Here is a 17,048-nt window from a genome sequence, read left to right as displayed (position 1 = left end):
GAGGAGGAGGAATATGGCGAGGTAGTGGTGTTGGGCAATGCGGGTGACTGCAGTTGTGGGAGAGTTGCGCCGATGTGGAAAAGCCAATGGGGCGAGGAGGTAGCCATGGGGCAGCGGGGGAGTAGGCCTAGCAGCAGCTAAGCGACCACTCGGCTGAGCGCCGGTCTCTCTCGGAAACGGGGCTCCGTAAATCTGTAGCAAGACGCCGGGAGCACTCACGAGGTCGGAGATGACTAAAGCTTTGGTGGCGGAGCTGTAAAAGCGCGAGAAAAAGTAAAAGGAGACGGAGGCGCAAAAACACACATGCGGTAGCCATTGGATTGGATTGGATTGGAATGGCATCACGTGGACCGTCGCGCCGCCGGGCGCTGGCTGCGTTTGTTTACGATCACGCTCCATCGCCATTTTCGCCCGAGAAGCGTCTACCGACTGCGAGGAGCACAACGATAGCGGCGAACACAGTCGGCGATCGTCGAATCTGATCAGCGGCGAAAGATAAACAAGTGCACGTATTTCAAGCGATGTAGGCGGCGCAACGGTCGAAAAAGGAGCGCGAAGAGAGGAGAAACCAGGAGGAGGGAAGGCGGAGGAGGAGAGTGTCGCTACTTCCTATATATAGGGGCTTTACGTCCGCTGCCCTCCCCCTGCCTCCTCGATTTACGCCTACCTTCTCCGCAAGAGGCGCTCGCACCCCATACTTGCCTGTACATGCTGCGGAGCGTACCAAGCATAGTTCGCTACGCTGCAACGTGTTCAGGCTCCTCGAAGTACCTACCAAAGTGGCTCTACAAGCAAATGTCCCGTGTCCGTCGTGATGGCCGCAGGTAAGCTTGTGTGTCTTGCGGAAGCAACGGTTTTAATTATGTTTTTTTTTGTTTGAACTATCAGGGAAGCATGAAATAACTCGCAATCAGTGTGTGCAGTGCTCGCGGAATAAAACGCGACTTGTAAACATTCAAAAACAACAAATGGTATGTGCAATTCCATGTGATAAGAACGTCATATCGCTGCAAATCTGACCGATAATGTTAACGTGGGCTCTGATGTAAGTGTAAGAGGCAGCACTACGCCATCGTAGCACAAATTCAGGACGCTGGAAGTGGAAGTACGTTTAATACATAGCCCTAAATCATCGCTTTTAATTCCTTGAGCATTGTACAATAAATTAATTACATGAACGTTATTGTTGAAACAGCGTTCTGAGCGTTAAGGTTCAGTGTCACTGAATGAAGCGACCGTTTGTTTACTCGATTTTACGGAACCACATGCGAGCTGCTAGCGCCGTCACAACCTATATTATTTACTACTATAAAAACCGTGATTTACGGTGCATTTTATGCTGCATTACTTTCGACATACCAATTTGGTTTTCTATCTGCAGTGTGGAATCAGTTGGGGTGCCCTGCGCCCAACAAGATGCCGCACTGCTGCATACCACGCTGCAAGTCATCGAGCAAACAACGAACGCCGGGCATATCGTTCCACGAGATACCAAGCGATCTGGAACTGCGAGCGAAATGGCTAAAGGTCATTTCTCTGGACGATTGGACACCGAATACGACGTCGTGTTACTCGACTGTATGCAGCCGACACTTCGATTCCTCCGACTTCAAGGAGGGCTGCTAAATTCGCAAACTCAGGAAAGACGCTGTTCCCAGCATTTTCGAAGAGTATCCTGCCTACCTGCAGCCTCCGAAAAATAGAGAGACAAGCGACGCATCTGTGAGAAAACGTGAGGCAGCTGCGCCAGTAACACACCACAGCCGAAACGAAGAGCAGTTGAGAGCCAACTGGAGTCTCCTTCGCTTCCTCTCAATGACTTGCCATCCGTCGACGTCGCCTCTCAAGAGTTATCACCGATGGATTGCTCCGCAACCGAACTGCCGCTACCTCTGGAAAACGGTGCAAGAGAGCGCTGCATCACTAAGACCGTGCAGGTGTCGTCATTATTCTCGGTTTCGGCAATGGACAAACGAAAGTGGAGACGTAAGAAGCGAGACTTGAACACGCGAATTGAGCGACTCAAGAACACCGTCGACAAGTACAAACAGGAACTGCACGTCAAACAACGGCTACTGTATCACAAGCAAAGAGATGCCTTCATCGGCGAAGTGGACTAAGGTGTGAACTTCCCCAAAGAAACAACAAATGAGCCTGTGTTGGCCAACTCACTCTTGTGTTTCGTCCTTAACGGCCTTTCAGTTTCGTTCAAAATACCCGTGGCATACTTTTTCGCGAGAAACTGCACTGGCCGTGAGCTGCACATGCTCATGAGACACATTCTGAGGGAAGTTGAAGAAATAGGATTTTTCGTCGTGCGCATTGTCACAGACACCCACAAGATCAATGTCTTGGCTATGCAACTTCTGTGCAACGGAAGCCGCAAGCATTGCATTGACCACCCTGGAAAACCGAATCAAAAGCTCTTTCTTGCATTCGATCAGTGCCACCTGATCAAAAACTTGCGATCACAGTTTTTGTCCCGTGACATCGGAAAAGGCGGCGAAATATCAGTGAACCACTTGAAGAGCCTCTACAGAATGCAGCAAGGCAGCCTTGACGAGAAAGCACGTATTCCCTACGAATATGGAAAAAATGAACGTGCAGAGAGCAGTGCAAGTTTTTTCTCCTCCCGTGACAGCTGCAATGAAGCTCTTGCAAGAGCAGGCGGGCCACACGTGCGACGCAAGCTTCGCGGGTGTCGGACCGACGGTGCAATTTATGGACACCGTGCACCGCTGGTTCGTGCTCATGGACGTGAGTAATTGTACCCAGCACATACATCAGAAGAATGCAGACTGCAAGCAGTTTGAATCTGCAGGCGATGAATGGCTAATCTGGCTAGAGACAAGCTTCCTCGACTACCTGGCCGATCTCAAAAGGCAGTGACTGGCAAAGAACTTCCTAACCAATAGACTTATGAGGGTCTTGTGATCACAACTCGTTCGAATGTTGAGTGCATTAGATATCTTCTTGAAGAGATGTCTTTTCACTTCGTTTTGACGAGGAAAATGTCATCGGACCCAATCGAGTCGTTCTTTGGCTGGCTGAGGAAATCAGCAGGATCAAATGACAAACGGACGTCCGCGCCGTGCTCACAGGCATTGAGAAAACCCTCAAGACCGGTATCGCATCGACGTTGAGTACAAGCAACATAATGGTAGCAGAAGAGAGTGATTGCTTGTCAACGCTGCCGCAACAGAAAACACAAGGGAGCAAACCAGCGATGCACGCAGAGAGCTCATAGAGCGACTAAACCAAGATAAGCCTCTACTTCCCACTCCAGATGTGGCCGCATTGGCTATGTTTGGTGGCTACCTCGCAAGAGCCGTACGAGAAAACTTCGAATGTGAGTCGTGCTTTGCGCTCTTAACAAAGCCAAACGCCTCGACACCATCGGAATCGCTCATTAAACACCAAGACCGCGGTGGACTTCTTTACCCGTCCGCACAACTTCTAGATGTTCTCTACGCACTACAGAAGTTCGTCGAAGTTCTTCTAGCAAGAAGAAGGCGTATGCATCACCCTCTAAAGGAGGCTGTGAACAATGCTGCCGAAATCCTCCGCGAGCACAAAGCTTTGATGTGTTCGAAGCCAGGGCACCAAGAGAATTTGCTAAATTGTTGCTTACGAATTTCACCAATATTAACCAATTTCACTCTGAAAGCGACAGACAAAAAAGACGTCGCCAAAGTGTTCGCAATAAAGCCACTGTCACGAAAGACCCTGAAACTGTGAGCTTTATCTCACAGCTGGGGGCCTAAGTGAAAGGTCCAGTTTTCACAATATTGTTGCGTCCAAGTTCTTAAAAGGGACGTGCGGGTCAAAAGGAGAAAAGAAGAGAAGGACGACGACTGTGCAGCGGCCATTCCTGCTGTTCGTAGCCTGCTGTTCCTGCTCTAGCACGCCTAAATAAACCCCTTTTCCCCGTGCTTGTAACAAATTGGTGGACGGTGCTGGGTACACCTCGTAACCACGGAGCCTACGCTGCTACAACTTCGCCGAAGCCGTCGACTTGCCGGACTTCCACCACCCTCACCCGACATGCCTAAATACGCCTGCCAGATTCCCGACGGCTCTGACGCAGTTTCAAGGGCAGCCCCTGGCGTTCCGTGTCAATACTATCGGGTGCCACTGACTTTCGGAGGAAAAGCTGGAGATGATGTCGACGAGTGGCTCACGAACTACCGAAGGGTGAGCTGGTCTAATGGTTGGAACTCGACCGCACAGTTGTCCAATGTTGTGTTTTCCCTTACCGACACAGCGCTCGTCTGGTATGAGAATCACGAAGATACGCTCACTTCATGGGAGCTTTTCGTCGAGGAATTCCGAGCGTGTTTTGGAGACTCTAGTGCAAAAAAGAAACGCGCTGAACAGACGCTTTCGCAAAGAGCTCAGGTTCCCGGCGAAACCTGTACAACTTATATTGAAGAAGTGTTAAAACTGTGTAAGATAGTCAACTCTCAAAAGTCTGAAGATGACAAAGTTGGACATTTGTTGAGAGGAGTAGCCGAAGACGTCTACAATTTTCTGATCGGCAAAGAAAGCTTGGATACCGTGTCTGACGTCATTCGCCACTGCAGGACCTTTGAGACGCTGAAGATGCGACGAATAATACCGAAGTTTGGTCGTCTGGCTAATGTCACAACGGTGGCAAGTGTAGAGCCGAGCTCGTGTGTTGACTTCCATCAACAATACGGCAGATTGTTCGCGAATAGTTGCTCCATCGCGAAGAGATTTACCGTCGCACACCCGGCATCACTGGTGCGTACTCACCACACGAGATGAGCAACACGGCCGTTTCGACCGCTTGGCAACCGACGGCTCACGCAGCGACCATTGAGTATAGGTCTACACCACATACCCCACAAACGAGAGGGACCATGAGCTATCACGATCATGACTACGACCAACGCCCTCGCCGCACGCAGGTCTCCCGGCAGCCTATATATAGCCATGATGAATGTGACCCACCTGCTGGCTATGCAATCGACAGCAACATGCGTGACTACATGGAGGAACATCGAAATTTGCGGCCTCTGCCGGTTGTTTCCAATGCGGTGTCGCGGGCCACATAGCGAGGTTTTGCAATCGTCGCCCAACAACGTGGAATGATCGATCCAGGTTTTCAATCAGGACCACACTTCCTGTGAGGGCAACTCAACGGCCGTACACCACCTCTTGGTCAGCTGGCGCTCCTCCTGGCAACGATTACTGGCCGAGAAGCTTTCGGAGCCGCTCGCCGGCATCTGACAGGAGCTTGACGCCACCACCTTCCTCTCGTGCACCTCGTTTACGTCAATCTCCATCGCCAGTGCGCCGCTCCACCTCGTCTTCGCAACCAGAAAACTAGCTAGCGCGGCCGATGGGGTGAGGTCGCTCGACACGTGCTATCGACAGAAATACCCCCTGCAGTTGCTATGATTAAGAACAAAGTGCATGTACTTGTTGATGGTGTTTCTTTAATGGCTTTAGTGGATACCGGAGCAACTGTATCCGTAATGAGTCTCAGGTTTAAAGGTCGGTTGGGGCGCAAAGTTGTATTTCGGTGGGACCAGGCTGCAACGTTTTGTGGAGTGAGCGGCGAGTCGTTGCATCCTGTTTGTGTGTGCACTGCTGAAGTATCCTTGGCTGGTGGAGTTTTCGCGACGGAATTTGTAGTTATTCCTCAATGGACGCACGAAGTGATTTTGGGCATCGACTTTTTGCGACAGTGTGGTGCGACCGTCGATTGTCGCACGGGGGAAGTTTTCGTCGATGGCCATGTTTCGTCCGGGCTCTTAGAGGAGACTTGCTGTCAAGGTGAACTTTGTGTATCCGCAGATACTGTTGTGCCTGCGTCTACCTCTGTGTGCGTGCCGGTTGTATGTCGCGGTGATGTTCCAGACAGTTTCGATGCCTCCGTAGAGCCAATGCATCTAAATTGTGTGAAGAAGAACGTTTTTGTCCCTCATTGTGTGGTATCCATCGGCAACGGGCGTGCTGGCTTGTGGACGACCAACTGCTCGGCAGAACCCGTCCCGCTTCCAAACGGCTTGAAACTTGCCTACTTTACTAAATACACGTCTTCGTCCATAGCCGTACTAACAGACCCACCGTGTGAACCTGCTGACCTTCGCCACGTCTCGGACAAAAAGCTTCTGTCTATGATAAACAAGTCGCTCAGCACAAGGGAGCGCCATACCTTGGTGGATACACTTTCTAAGCATCTGTCAGTGTTTGACTTTGCGCAGCCGGACAAAGCGTTCTCGATTCCCGAGTCTCGAACACGCCATACTATCGATACGGGATCTGCGCGCCCGATCAGGCAAAAGCCTTATCGCGTCTCGCCTAACGAGCGCAAGATAATCGGAGAACAAGTGAGTGACATGATGAAAAATGGGATCATACAAGAGTCCTCGAGTCCTTGGGCAGCTCCGGTCATACTCGTCAGAAAGAAAGACGGTAACTGGAGATTTTGCGTCGATTATCGAAGATTAAACGCCGTGACTAAGAAGGATGTCTATCCGCTGCCCCCGATTGATGATGCAATTGATTGCCTTCATTCGGCCTCTTATTTTTATTCAGTGGACCTACGCTCAGGATATCGGCAAATCCCGATGCACCCGGCAGACAAGGAGAAAACAGCCTTCATAACTCCAGATGGATTATTCGAATTCAATGTGATGCCATTTGGGTTGTGCAACGCTCCAGCAACCTTTGAAAGGTTCATGGACACCATTCTGCGTGGGTTAAAGTGGAACATCTGTATGTGCTATCTTGACGACGTTGTTATATTCGGGCGCACATTCAATGAGCACAATACCCGCCTGGATATTGTCCTTGACTGCATCAAGAACGCTGGTCTGGTTCTGAACTCCAAGAAATGCAACTTTGGTAACCGTCAAACCCATGTGCTGGGCCATCTTGTTGACAAAGACGGTATCCGGCCTGATCCCCTCAAGACGGCAGCTGTTGAGGCATTCAGTGCACCGCAGTCAGTGAAGCAACTTCGTAGTTTTCTGGGCCTTTGCTCTTACTTTCGCCGATTTATTCCTGGTTTTGCTGACGTCGCCTATCCTCTGACAAATCTGCTACATAAAGATGCACGGTTTGAGTGGACACCCGAGTGCGATTCTGCATTTCGTCAGTTGAAGTTCCTGCTGACCTCCCAACCTATCCTTCGCCACTTCAACCCAACTGCGCCGACAGAAATCCACACAGATGCTAGTGGCGTTGGTCTGGGTGCCGTCTTGGTCCAACGCTATGATGACCGTCAGCACGTGATTGCTTATGCAAGCCGCTCATTAAGCAAACCTGAACGCAATTACACAGTGACAGAGCAAGAATGCCTCGCTGTAATCTTTGCTGTTCAGCGATTTCGCTCTTACTTGTACGGACGCCCATTCCTACTCGTCACAGACCACCATTCCCTGTGCTGGCTCGTGAACCTTCGCGACCCTTGTGGTCGCCTTGCGCATTGGGCTTTGAGGTTGCAGGAATATAACTTCACTATGTCCTACAAGAGTGGCCGAAAACATGCTGACGCAGACTGCCTTTCCCGTATGCCGCTTACCACGACGGACTGCGACGCAGACAATTTTGATCATCTCGTTGCCTCTGTGACACCCGCTTTTCCTGATATCGATGCCTTCAAAGCAGAGCAACGGACAGACACCAAATTGGAGCCACTCTTCACTTCAGCCCGTTCTACTGCAACAAGCAGCTAGTGTGTACGTAACGGGCTCCTGTACAAAAGGAACTACTCAAGCACGGGGTTACGCTTCCTTCTAGTGGTGCCGGAGCGTCTCCGGCCAGCAATCCTTCGGGCTATGCACGATGACCCTACCTCCGGTCACCTAGGCACTGTGCGCACCCTTTATCGCATTCAAGAACGTTTTTACTGGCCCCGGATGCGACATTCGGTTGAGTTGTATGTCGCCAGCTGCATACAGTGCCAACGTCGGAAACGTCCAACCACTGCCCCATCTGGTCTCCTTCAACCTGTGCCGCCTCCAAGCTTGCCCTTTCAGCAAGTTGGAATTGACCTGTTAGGACCTTTTCCTCAGTCATCCAAGGGGAACCGCTGGATAATTGTCTGCGCCGACTATTTAACGCGCTACTGCGAGACGGCGGCTATACCATCAGCCACTGCCACCGAAGTATCGCTCTTCTTACTTCACGTTATTGTTCTGCGACATGGACCGCCTTGTGTTATTATAAGCGACCGGGGACGTCAATTCACAGCGGACATCGTGGAAGAGCTTCTACATTTATGTGACTCGCACCTCAGGCACTTGACGCCGTATCATCCGCAAACGAACGACCTCACTGAGCGCACTAATCGAACGATCACGAATATGCTTTCCATGTATGTTGCGTCCGATCATAAGAATTGGGATGAAGTTCTACCATTTATTACTTACGCATACAACACCGCCAAACATGAGACAACCGGTTACAGCCCCTTCTTCCTTCTATACGCTCGCCCGCCCCGGTATACGCTCGACACTGTCCTCCCTTTTTACCACCACGACAATCCTGCGGTCGCGGATACGCTATGCCTCGCTGAAGAGGCTCGGCGACTTGCGCGTCTTCGGACTTTGGCATCGCAAGAAAACTCCAAAGCACGCTACGATGCACGACATCGGCCTGTTACATATCACCCTGGTGATCTCGTTTGGAAGCGCGGCTTGTGCCAAAAGCTGCTGGCAAACTACGAGGGACCGTATGTTGTCATCGAGAAGATCAGCGACGTGAACTACACTCTCGCGCGCCTCACGAACACTGGTCGACGCTCTGCTCGGACACAAGTCGCGCATGTCACCAGGTTGAAATCATGCACGCCACGACAAGCCAGTTGACTCGCCCAGTGGGCTTTGTCTGCGAGGAGAGGTATGTTGCGTCCAAGTGCTTAAAAGGGACGCGCGGGTCAAAAGGAGAAAAGAAGAGAAGGACGACGACTGTGCAGCGGCCATTCCTGCTGTTCGTAGCCTGCTGTTCCTGCTCTAGCACGCCTAAATAAACCCCTTTCCCCGTGCTTGTAACAATATGTCTCGTGTTTCTTGCTTTCAATGTACTGTGGGGATGGAAAGAAACGCGAACAGTGCGGCACCTACATTCTCTGATATTTCGCATTTCTTTTCGCGTGGTTGTAGCCCTGCATGATAACCAGTAGCCACTAGAATAAAACTATTCTAGCATCTTTTTATTCCCACCAGGATCACAGCAGGATGAAAACATCACGCCGCATTGTTTGCGTTTCTTCCCATCACCCCTGTACATCATGAACAAACACCAGTGCACCCTGCGCATTTATTTCACAGCTCCATCTCTAATACGAGCGCAAGTTTCTCTCCACAAGCACGCGCGCAACAGCGTAGTCGCGTCGTCTGCTCTGGGACTGGGTATGGGGTGGCAGCGCGGCGTGGTGGCGAGCGCATGAACTAGAAGGTACGGGCAGAGCACCTTTCTCCGCTCGCCACTCGGCAGGCATGAAAAATATAGGTGGCTATGGCTCTACTCAACGTGCATAGGCGTTATCACGAAACCCAGCCCGAGTTCGCAATGTTCGTGCCGAAGTGTCTTTTCGAGCGTGAAAAATACATCGTCTCGGTTGGGACGACGTTTATTGGTCCGGGAGGCGACTTTCCAATTGCTAGTAGATACAGCGGGGCGTGGCACTGCGGGTCACGTGACTTCCGCTTAACACGTGTTGTCATGGCAATCGTGGAGCTCCTAGGTGCTTAGAGACATAATCGCTTAGGGACTTTTGAGGCACTAGTCTGGCGCAGCGGCTGCTAGTTACTGAGCGTGGCTCTCTTTATCTCCGGGACCGCGCGCAGCGACCTTGCCGAGCGCAGCTCCTATGTGCATAGGGAGCGAATCGTTTAGGGCGCGTTGAATGTCGGGGGTGTCTGGGCCATGCCAGCCGCGCTTTATTATTGTAGTGTTTGTTTTAGTGGCGGAAATCCTTGCAGTAGTGGTGGTGTGGCATGACGGCTTTTGATCTCGGTGAATTGTGGTGGTGTAAACAGCGGATTTACAGGGTGCGAGAGAGAAACGATGATATTCCTAAATAAACGCATCACTGTTTTGATGATCCAAATATAATCTCGCTATCAGGGAGGGAGCAGTCTACCTGAATAGAGCAGTATTTTTTATTTGGGGTGATGCTACGCTGCGCTCCGCAACACCGCAATGACCGCCGCTTCGTGTCGGCGCCCGGCACTACGGCTTCCGCCAGCACTGGGGTACACACGCGAGCAGTATCCGCTTGTTAACACCACCACAGTTCACCAAGATCAAAAGCCGTCATGCCACACAACCACTACTGCATGGATTTCCGCCACTAGAACAAACGCTACAAGAATAAAGCGCGGCCGGCGTGGGCCAGACACCGCCAGACATTCAATGCGCCCTAAACGATTCGCTCGCACGTAGGAGATACGCTCGGCGTAGTCGCTGCGCCCGGTCCCGGAGATAAGAGAGCCACGCTCAGCGGAGACCAGTGTCTCAAAAGTCCCTAAGCGATATGTCCCTAGGCACGTGGGAGCTCCACGATTGCCATGACAACGCGTGTTAAGCGGAAGTCTCCGCTGTACCTACTAGCAATTGTAAAGTCTCGTCCGCGGGGAGCTTGTCAGTGAACCAGCGCAGCACATACGCGATGATAATGATCACATATTAGCCAGAACGCAGATCCAGGCTGGAAAAGTATACCGCGTCTTGGAGGGAATCAAGGGCGTCGTCAATGCGCGGCATAGGGTAATCTTTTTTACAAGTTATCTTATTGAGCACCCGGTAAACGACGCAAAAGCGCACGGAGCCATCTTTTTTCGCGGACGAAGACAACAGGAGACGACCAAGAACTAGCTGAGGGGCGAATTACCGTGCGTTCCAGCATGTCGGCGACATTGTCTTTGATGATTTTCTGCTCAGCTAGAGACACACAGTACGGGCGGCGCCGCACGATAGATGTGTTATCTGTCAAAATGCGATGCTCTGCAACGGTTGTTTGGCCCAAGGTTGACGAATAGTTGTCGAAAGAATTACCATGCTTTTCCAACAAAGCCAGCAGCAGTTGCGTCTGCACGGGTTTCAAGTCGGTGCTGATGACTGCTGTAAGGGCGGCAGCCGAAGAAGAATCACCAGGAGATGGGTCCCCAGAAGAGACTGGTGTAAGTGGCAAGATGCATACAGGCTCCAGATCGGCGATGCATGCAACGGTTATGCCTTGCGGAAGTAGGATTTTTTCTAGTGTTTCGTTCGTGGTAGTGACCAGTGCAGATCCATAGTGGAATCGAACAACTCCTGATTTAAATGCTATGCCTTAAGTAAGGCAACAGGAAGAAGGGAACACCAAGACGTCACCATGGTCAATGTCATTGGATAGGAGGGTAACAACTTGGTTTTATCCTCGAGGTAGTTCCGTATCTTCCGCAGCGGTCACAGGAGATATGGCTTGTGGGTTTCTTCACCAAGCAAGTGTTCGGTGTCGGTAAGGTTGTCGGGATATTGGGGGGATGCCAACGGCCCTCTGCCTCGACACACCGAGCCCCGCGGTTGGCGCATGCCTGCGCATCAACTGCGATCCGGTACAAGCTCGAGGAAGCAATAGACGACAACCACGTGTACACTCGGACAGCATTTATTACCACTGCAACTAACACTTCGAGCAGGCCAGCTAGCTATAGTTGACATCGCTGAGGTTCCCTCGAAGAGAATAATACTCTAGGTAAAGAAGGGCTTCCGACTTACCAACTGGGGAATACGGGGGGGGGGGGGGGGGGGGAGGCCGCGGCGTTTGCCGCGGCAAGAACGCGGTTGACTAACCACGTGCGGGAATACGGGAGCGGCGGCGGAGACTTCCGCCGTCGCCGCTTGCTGGAGACCAAAGAGACCCGGGCGATATCAGCGGGATCTCGGGTGACCCACCCGGGGCGCTGATAGCGCTTGCGATTCCCGCGCGCCGCCCGCGGAAGGAAAGTTTCGCCTCTCCCAACTCTCCCTGGCACGCATGCGCTTGACGCGACGTTCGCTGCCCGTGCGGCGGTTATGGGACCCGAGGATTCCCACATCCCTCCACCCTTACATATTGCCCTACGGCGGGAAATCGCTGAACGACGGCATTGACAAAGTATCCGGGCAGATGCGATGGTAAACTCCGGCAGGAAATGTCCGAATCCACGTTGATAGGCAGCACTGTCCTGTGTGGTGGCCGCCCACATGTGGCAGCCGTCACAGTGGTTGACGATGACGGGGCTGAAGGTGGCTTGCCCTCAAGATGCGCGCCGCAATGTCCACCCGGGAACAGCGGGTCAGGACTTTCTCGAAGCGGCGCGCGCGCTGGCTCGATGAACCTCGCACCGACGCATCCTCGTGGGGGTGTATGATGGTGGGCCTCCCTCATTGTGGCTGCCATGTGCTACTGCAACGGACCGCGATCAGGGAGGGCCTTCCGCTGCAGTTTGAGGGCGAGACAGCAGGCAGGGACGTGGACGATGGGCAGCAATAACAAGTCCAGGCGGCTTCACTCGTTCTGCAAAGTCGCTCAAATGCACTCCACAAACACTTAGAATTAAGGCAGTAGAGGCCGCCGCAGCGTCCGCAGTCTGACACGATGCTGAACCACCCGTCTACCGCATAGCTTTATGCGGCAACGAGAAAAAAAACCAAAAACAATCCAGTTCGTTTGAATGAAGTTATTCGCTTCGACCGAATTTTTCCGGTCCGATACAGTGCGAAAGTGGGCGATGCTCGTATGAACAAAGCGCTCTCTGGTCCCCCGAGATTTCGGTTATTCCGCCCGCAAAATATTGAGTTCATCTGAACAAAATAAGCTTTCTATTTCGAACGAGGTTTCTCCGCTCGGGCGAGTATAGTAAAACTAGCGAATCCGGTTGCACCGCTAAAGGTCACGGCATGGTCGTTCGAACATGCGACCGGCAGCTCCGCAGAGCCTTAGGCCTAATCGCGTCCATGACGGATACCAATGCACAATAGACCCATAAAGGATTCCAATGAGCCGCCGCGAGGAGATGCAGGCCTAGCTAAGTGGTCCCCGCTCGCTGCTCAACACGCAGCTTCCGAGCAGACTCCTGGGACTGCGCCCCGCTGACGTCCTAGCCAGCGTTTCCGGCGCCCGGTTGTTAGAGCCAAAGATACAGAAAGGAGGTTATTTACATATGTACAGGGAAAATCGACCACCACGTCGGCTGCTGCACTCACTCGCTTCGGGCGTACTCTTAGGAGAAAAACTCGCTGTAAATCTCGGCGTCTACACGAGTTCGGCGACACTGGCGCAGCGTTAACTCGCACTCAAGAAAGCACATGCCCAATCTAGCTAGCAATCACTGAGCCTTTGGGTGAGGCCTAATGCTGGTCCGGACAAAGCCTTCAGGCTTCCTCGCATCCGAACCGATCGTCGTCCCGTTTTCCAAGAGCTTGCCCCACGTTGGGCGCCAAAATGTCGGGATATTGGGGGGATGCCAACGGCCCTCTGCCTCGACACACCGAGCCCTGCGGTTGGCGCATGCCTACGCATCAACTGCGGTCCGGTACAAGCTCGAGGAAACAATAGGCGACAACCACGTGTACACTCGGAAAGCATTTATTACGACTGCAACTAACACTTCGAGCAGGCCAGCTAGCTATAGACCTACACCATGGCGCTACGTCACGAAAATGCGGTGGCGCTGTCGTCGGATTTAGTTTCGCTTGGTAGGCACTCCGCCGCCGAGCCGCCGCCCGTGTCGCGCCTACCACAGCAGCCGCTGGGTTTCGCGGGTGGTTGTGCGGTTCCATCTGTGAGGTCTTTATTCTATGATTTTACAATGAAATAAACGCAGTATGTGGATGAGCTGAGTTGCGTCGAAATACGCAAGAGACTAAAGTTTCATAGGTTTCCTGTTGATGAAAACCGTCGCAAGCAATGGGCCGCCGCGGTAAAAAGCGAAAGTTGGATTATGATACCAGATCATCCATTATGCGCAATACATTTCGTAACCGTTAAGCTTCTCTTATTTGATTGGCGTGCATTAGCCGAGCTTAGGATCGTTATTAGCGTGCCATTATAATTGCTTGCCGCACTGTGGGAAAGCTAGATTAGGATTAGCCTTGAATGTAGGTCGAGCGAGCAGATGCCCACAAAACACGTCACATTCGAATTTGTTTTATCTCAAAGAATTGAGCCCCAGAAGTGTAAATATCCTATCACACGTTCACATACGCAGGCAGCAGGGTCACAGCTGCATTTATTGCAGTGTGGAAGTCATAAACGCGCCTAAACGTGTCAGTTAAATTTCGAGCGCGAAACAAAATGTACAGTGTCAGTACAGAGTTGGAGCGATCGGACGGCCGCGTACAACAGCTAGCTCACATAGCGCGGACCTACACAGGCGGCGTCGCCGTAGAGCCGGTACCTCGCCGGTCCCATCACCGAGGCGATCGCTTCTATCACCGCTCACGGCGACGTAGAAATCGGCTACAGCTTGTTCTTAACATGAAATAGCGCTTAATAAAAAATATCTCGAATTTGCGCGTGTTTCGTAAAGCAGCGTCCCGTACTAAACCACTGGCGCGAACGGCATTTCGTCTCGCAGACGGGAACCAAGCATCGGCCGTCTCAACGAGGCGGCTCGGCTGGCTTGCAAGTACTACGTTTCGTTTGCTATTCGCACCAACGACACCAACAAAACCAATTCATTTAAGCCCACGTTAATAGTGTTGTCAAAAATAAGCGCACTATGATGAGCAGCAGGCCAGGTCGCAAGCGCTGTCGGCCGTCACTGCGGCGGTCAACGAGCTAGGCCTAGCGTATCGTTCGGCCGTATCCCGATGGGGGCGAGATGCAAGAACGTGCACTGGGTGCACATTAAAGAATCTCATGTAGTCAAACTAAATCCGGCGCCCCCACTACTGTGTGCTTCATAATGAAATCGTGGAAAAAGATGCGCCATCCGCGCGTGCAAGCGGTGCATGGCGGCGAACGTGGGCGGAGCCAAACGTAGGGCGGAGCCTACGCGACGTCGCTATAGGGCCTAAAATATATCGACGGTGCCTACCGCTGTTTACAAACATGGTGTAGGTCTATAGTTGACATCGCTGAGGGTTCCCTCGAAGAGAATAATACACTAGGTAAAGAAGGGCTTCCGACTTACCAACTGGGGAATACGGGGGGGCCGCGGCGTTTGCCGCGGCAAGAACGCGGTTGACTAACCACGTGCGGGAATACGGGAGCGGCGGCGGAGACTTCCGCCGTCGCCGCTTGCTGGAGACCAAAGAGACCCGGGCGATATCAGCGGGATCTCGCGTGACCCACCCGGTGGCGCTGATAGCGCTTGCAATTCCCGCGCGCCGCCCGCGTAAGGAAAGTTTCCCCTCCCAACTCTCCTTGGCACGCATGCGCTTGACGCGACGTTCGCTGCCCGTGCGGCGGTTATGGGACCCGAGGATTCCCACAAGGTGTACCACACGTTGGCCACAATAGCAGACACAGAGAAGATAGAAAATCCCATCCCAAAATCAGCTGGTGAGAGCATGTGTATAGCACAGCAAACTGTATGTGATGGAGAATGTCACCCATAAGTACACGTACAGTACAGAAGGCAGAAGGTCGAATAGTGTTCCCTTCAGCTGCAACCAGCGTGGGACCATCGTAAGGCTCCATAACTTTCTTTAGATGGGAACGCAAATGAGCACTCATAACAGAAAAAGCCACACCAGTATCCACTAAGGCATCCACGGGCACCCCTTCGACATACACACGAATCATATTGGATGGGCGCACTGGAGGAATTTAAGTTGTTTGTGTATGCAGTTTTTCCTCCGGAAACTTCAGCGCTTAGTTTTCCGGGCAAACGATAGAGGTAAGTGAGGCAGGCCGAAGTGGTGACAATGAATGGCGAAAGGGCGACGGGGAACGGCGTAACGGTAAGCGCCTCAAGCTTCAGGTGATGCGGGCTGAGATGAAGAGCGCTGCGGAGGTGAAGAGCAACGCTGCCCTTGGTAAACGGCCCGACTATAAAAATTGTGCGCACACATTTTGCAGCCACGACGCTCGTCTTGCTAGCGCTTGCAGCAAAAACGTGACAAGTGGGCACAATAGCCGCAATAATAGCATGTAGGATGGGATGGACGCCAAGGTGGGTAGTAGGGGCTGTTCGGTGTACCGGGTGACAGTAAGGTCAGATGGGCCGATGAAGGCACTGGCGGCGATGACGGGAAGTTAACCGTGGGGCAGTAGCAACCGACGTGTAAGTTGGTAGCGGCTACGAATAAGTGACGCTGCTGAGAGGCTTGGCAGCAACTTGCGTGTATGTCGGTAGTGCGGCAGTCAGTGCATAGCGCAGGTCAAGGACGCCAGCTCTTCCCTGATAATTTCACGCAATGACACACCAAAAGGCTGGCGGACACGTCGAAGGTACGCCCATCGATTGCAACTCTTCGCGTATGAGCGTGCATATCAGTGTACATAGATCATGGTCCACAGTAGAATGGGTATCGTCAATGTCGGGCTGTAGGGGACCGACTCGAGCTCATCGAGGCACTGACACGTGGCGACGGTAGCCGGATTCTTGGTGGCGAGTGAATTGAAGGCGGGAGTCCCAATACTTTTGAGAATGTGGCATACCCTGTCCGACTCTGCCAATGAAGAATTCACACGTCAGCAGAGTGCAAGGACGTTATCGATGTATGACTCGCCCAGGTGTTGCTTGCAAGCATCGAGGATTTTCTTGGCGAGAGTGGACCGAACGGCCGGTGTGCAGAATATTTCGCGAAGCTGGTGCTTGAAGCAAGTCCAGTCCACAATATTGTAGATACAATCCAGAATGATTCCGGCGCCGGAGGTTGTTTTGGTCGCCAGTGCATGACAATAAATTCCGGAGGGGGAGGTGGAGCCCCATGCCTTCCCCCCCCCCCCCCCCACCCCCCGGCTACGCCCTGCACTGCGGAATACCCAGAATGTATGTTTTTAAGCTTCTCCGTATTTTCCATAGTCTCTTTCTATTTCGCCGTTTGGTATTCTGCGCCAGATTTAACCTTATATTCAGGTGAGGAAAAACATT

The 17,048-nt window shown here is 52.3% G+C and overlaps 1 protein-coding gene across 1 annotated transcript in view; it reads left to right on the top strand.

Annotated features, from left to right (window-relative positions):
• The first annotated feature begins 814 nt into the window (after window positions 1-814).
• LOC119440788 (uncharacterized) overlaps window positions 815-17,048 on the top strand; it is an 82,230-nt gene continuing 65,996 nt past the window's right edge. Inside the window, exons 1-2 of the mRNA XM_037705668.2 lie at window positions 815-824; window positions 2,642-2,757. Coding sequence (XP_037561596.1) covers window positions 815-824; window positions 2,642-2,757 — 126 coding nt within the window. The remainder of the gene's footprint in view (window positions 825-2,641; window positions 2,758-17,048) is intronic.

Source organism: Dermacentor silvarum, chromosome 1 (assembly GCF_013339745.2).
Source record: "Dermacentor silvarum isolate Dsil-2018 chromosome 1, BIME_Dsil_1.4, whole genome shotgun sequence".
Taxonomy (NCBI): Eukaryota; Metazoa; Arthropoda; class Arachnida; order Ixodida; family Ixodidae; genus Dermacentor; species Dermacentor silvarum.
This window is presented reverse-complemented; position numbering and strand designations above follow the sequence as displayed.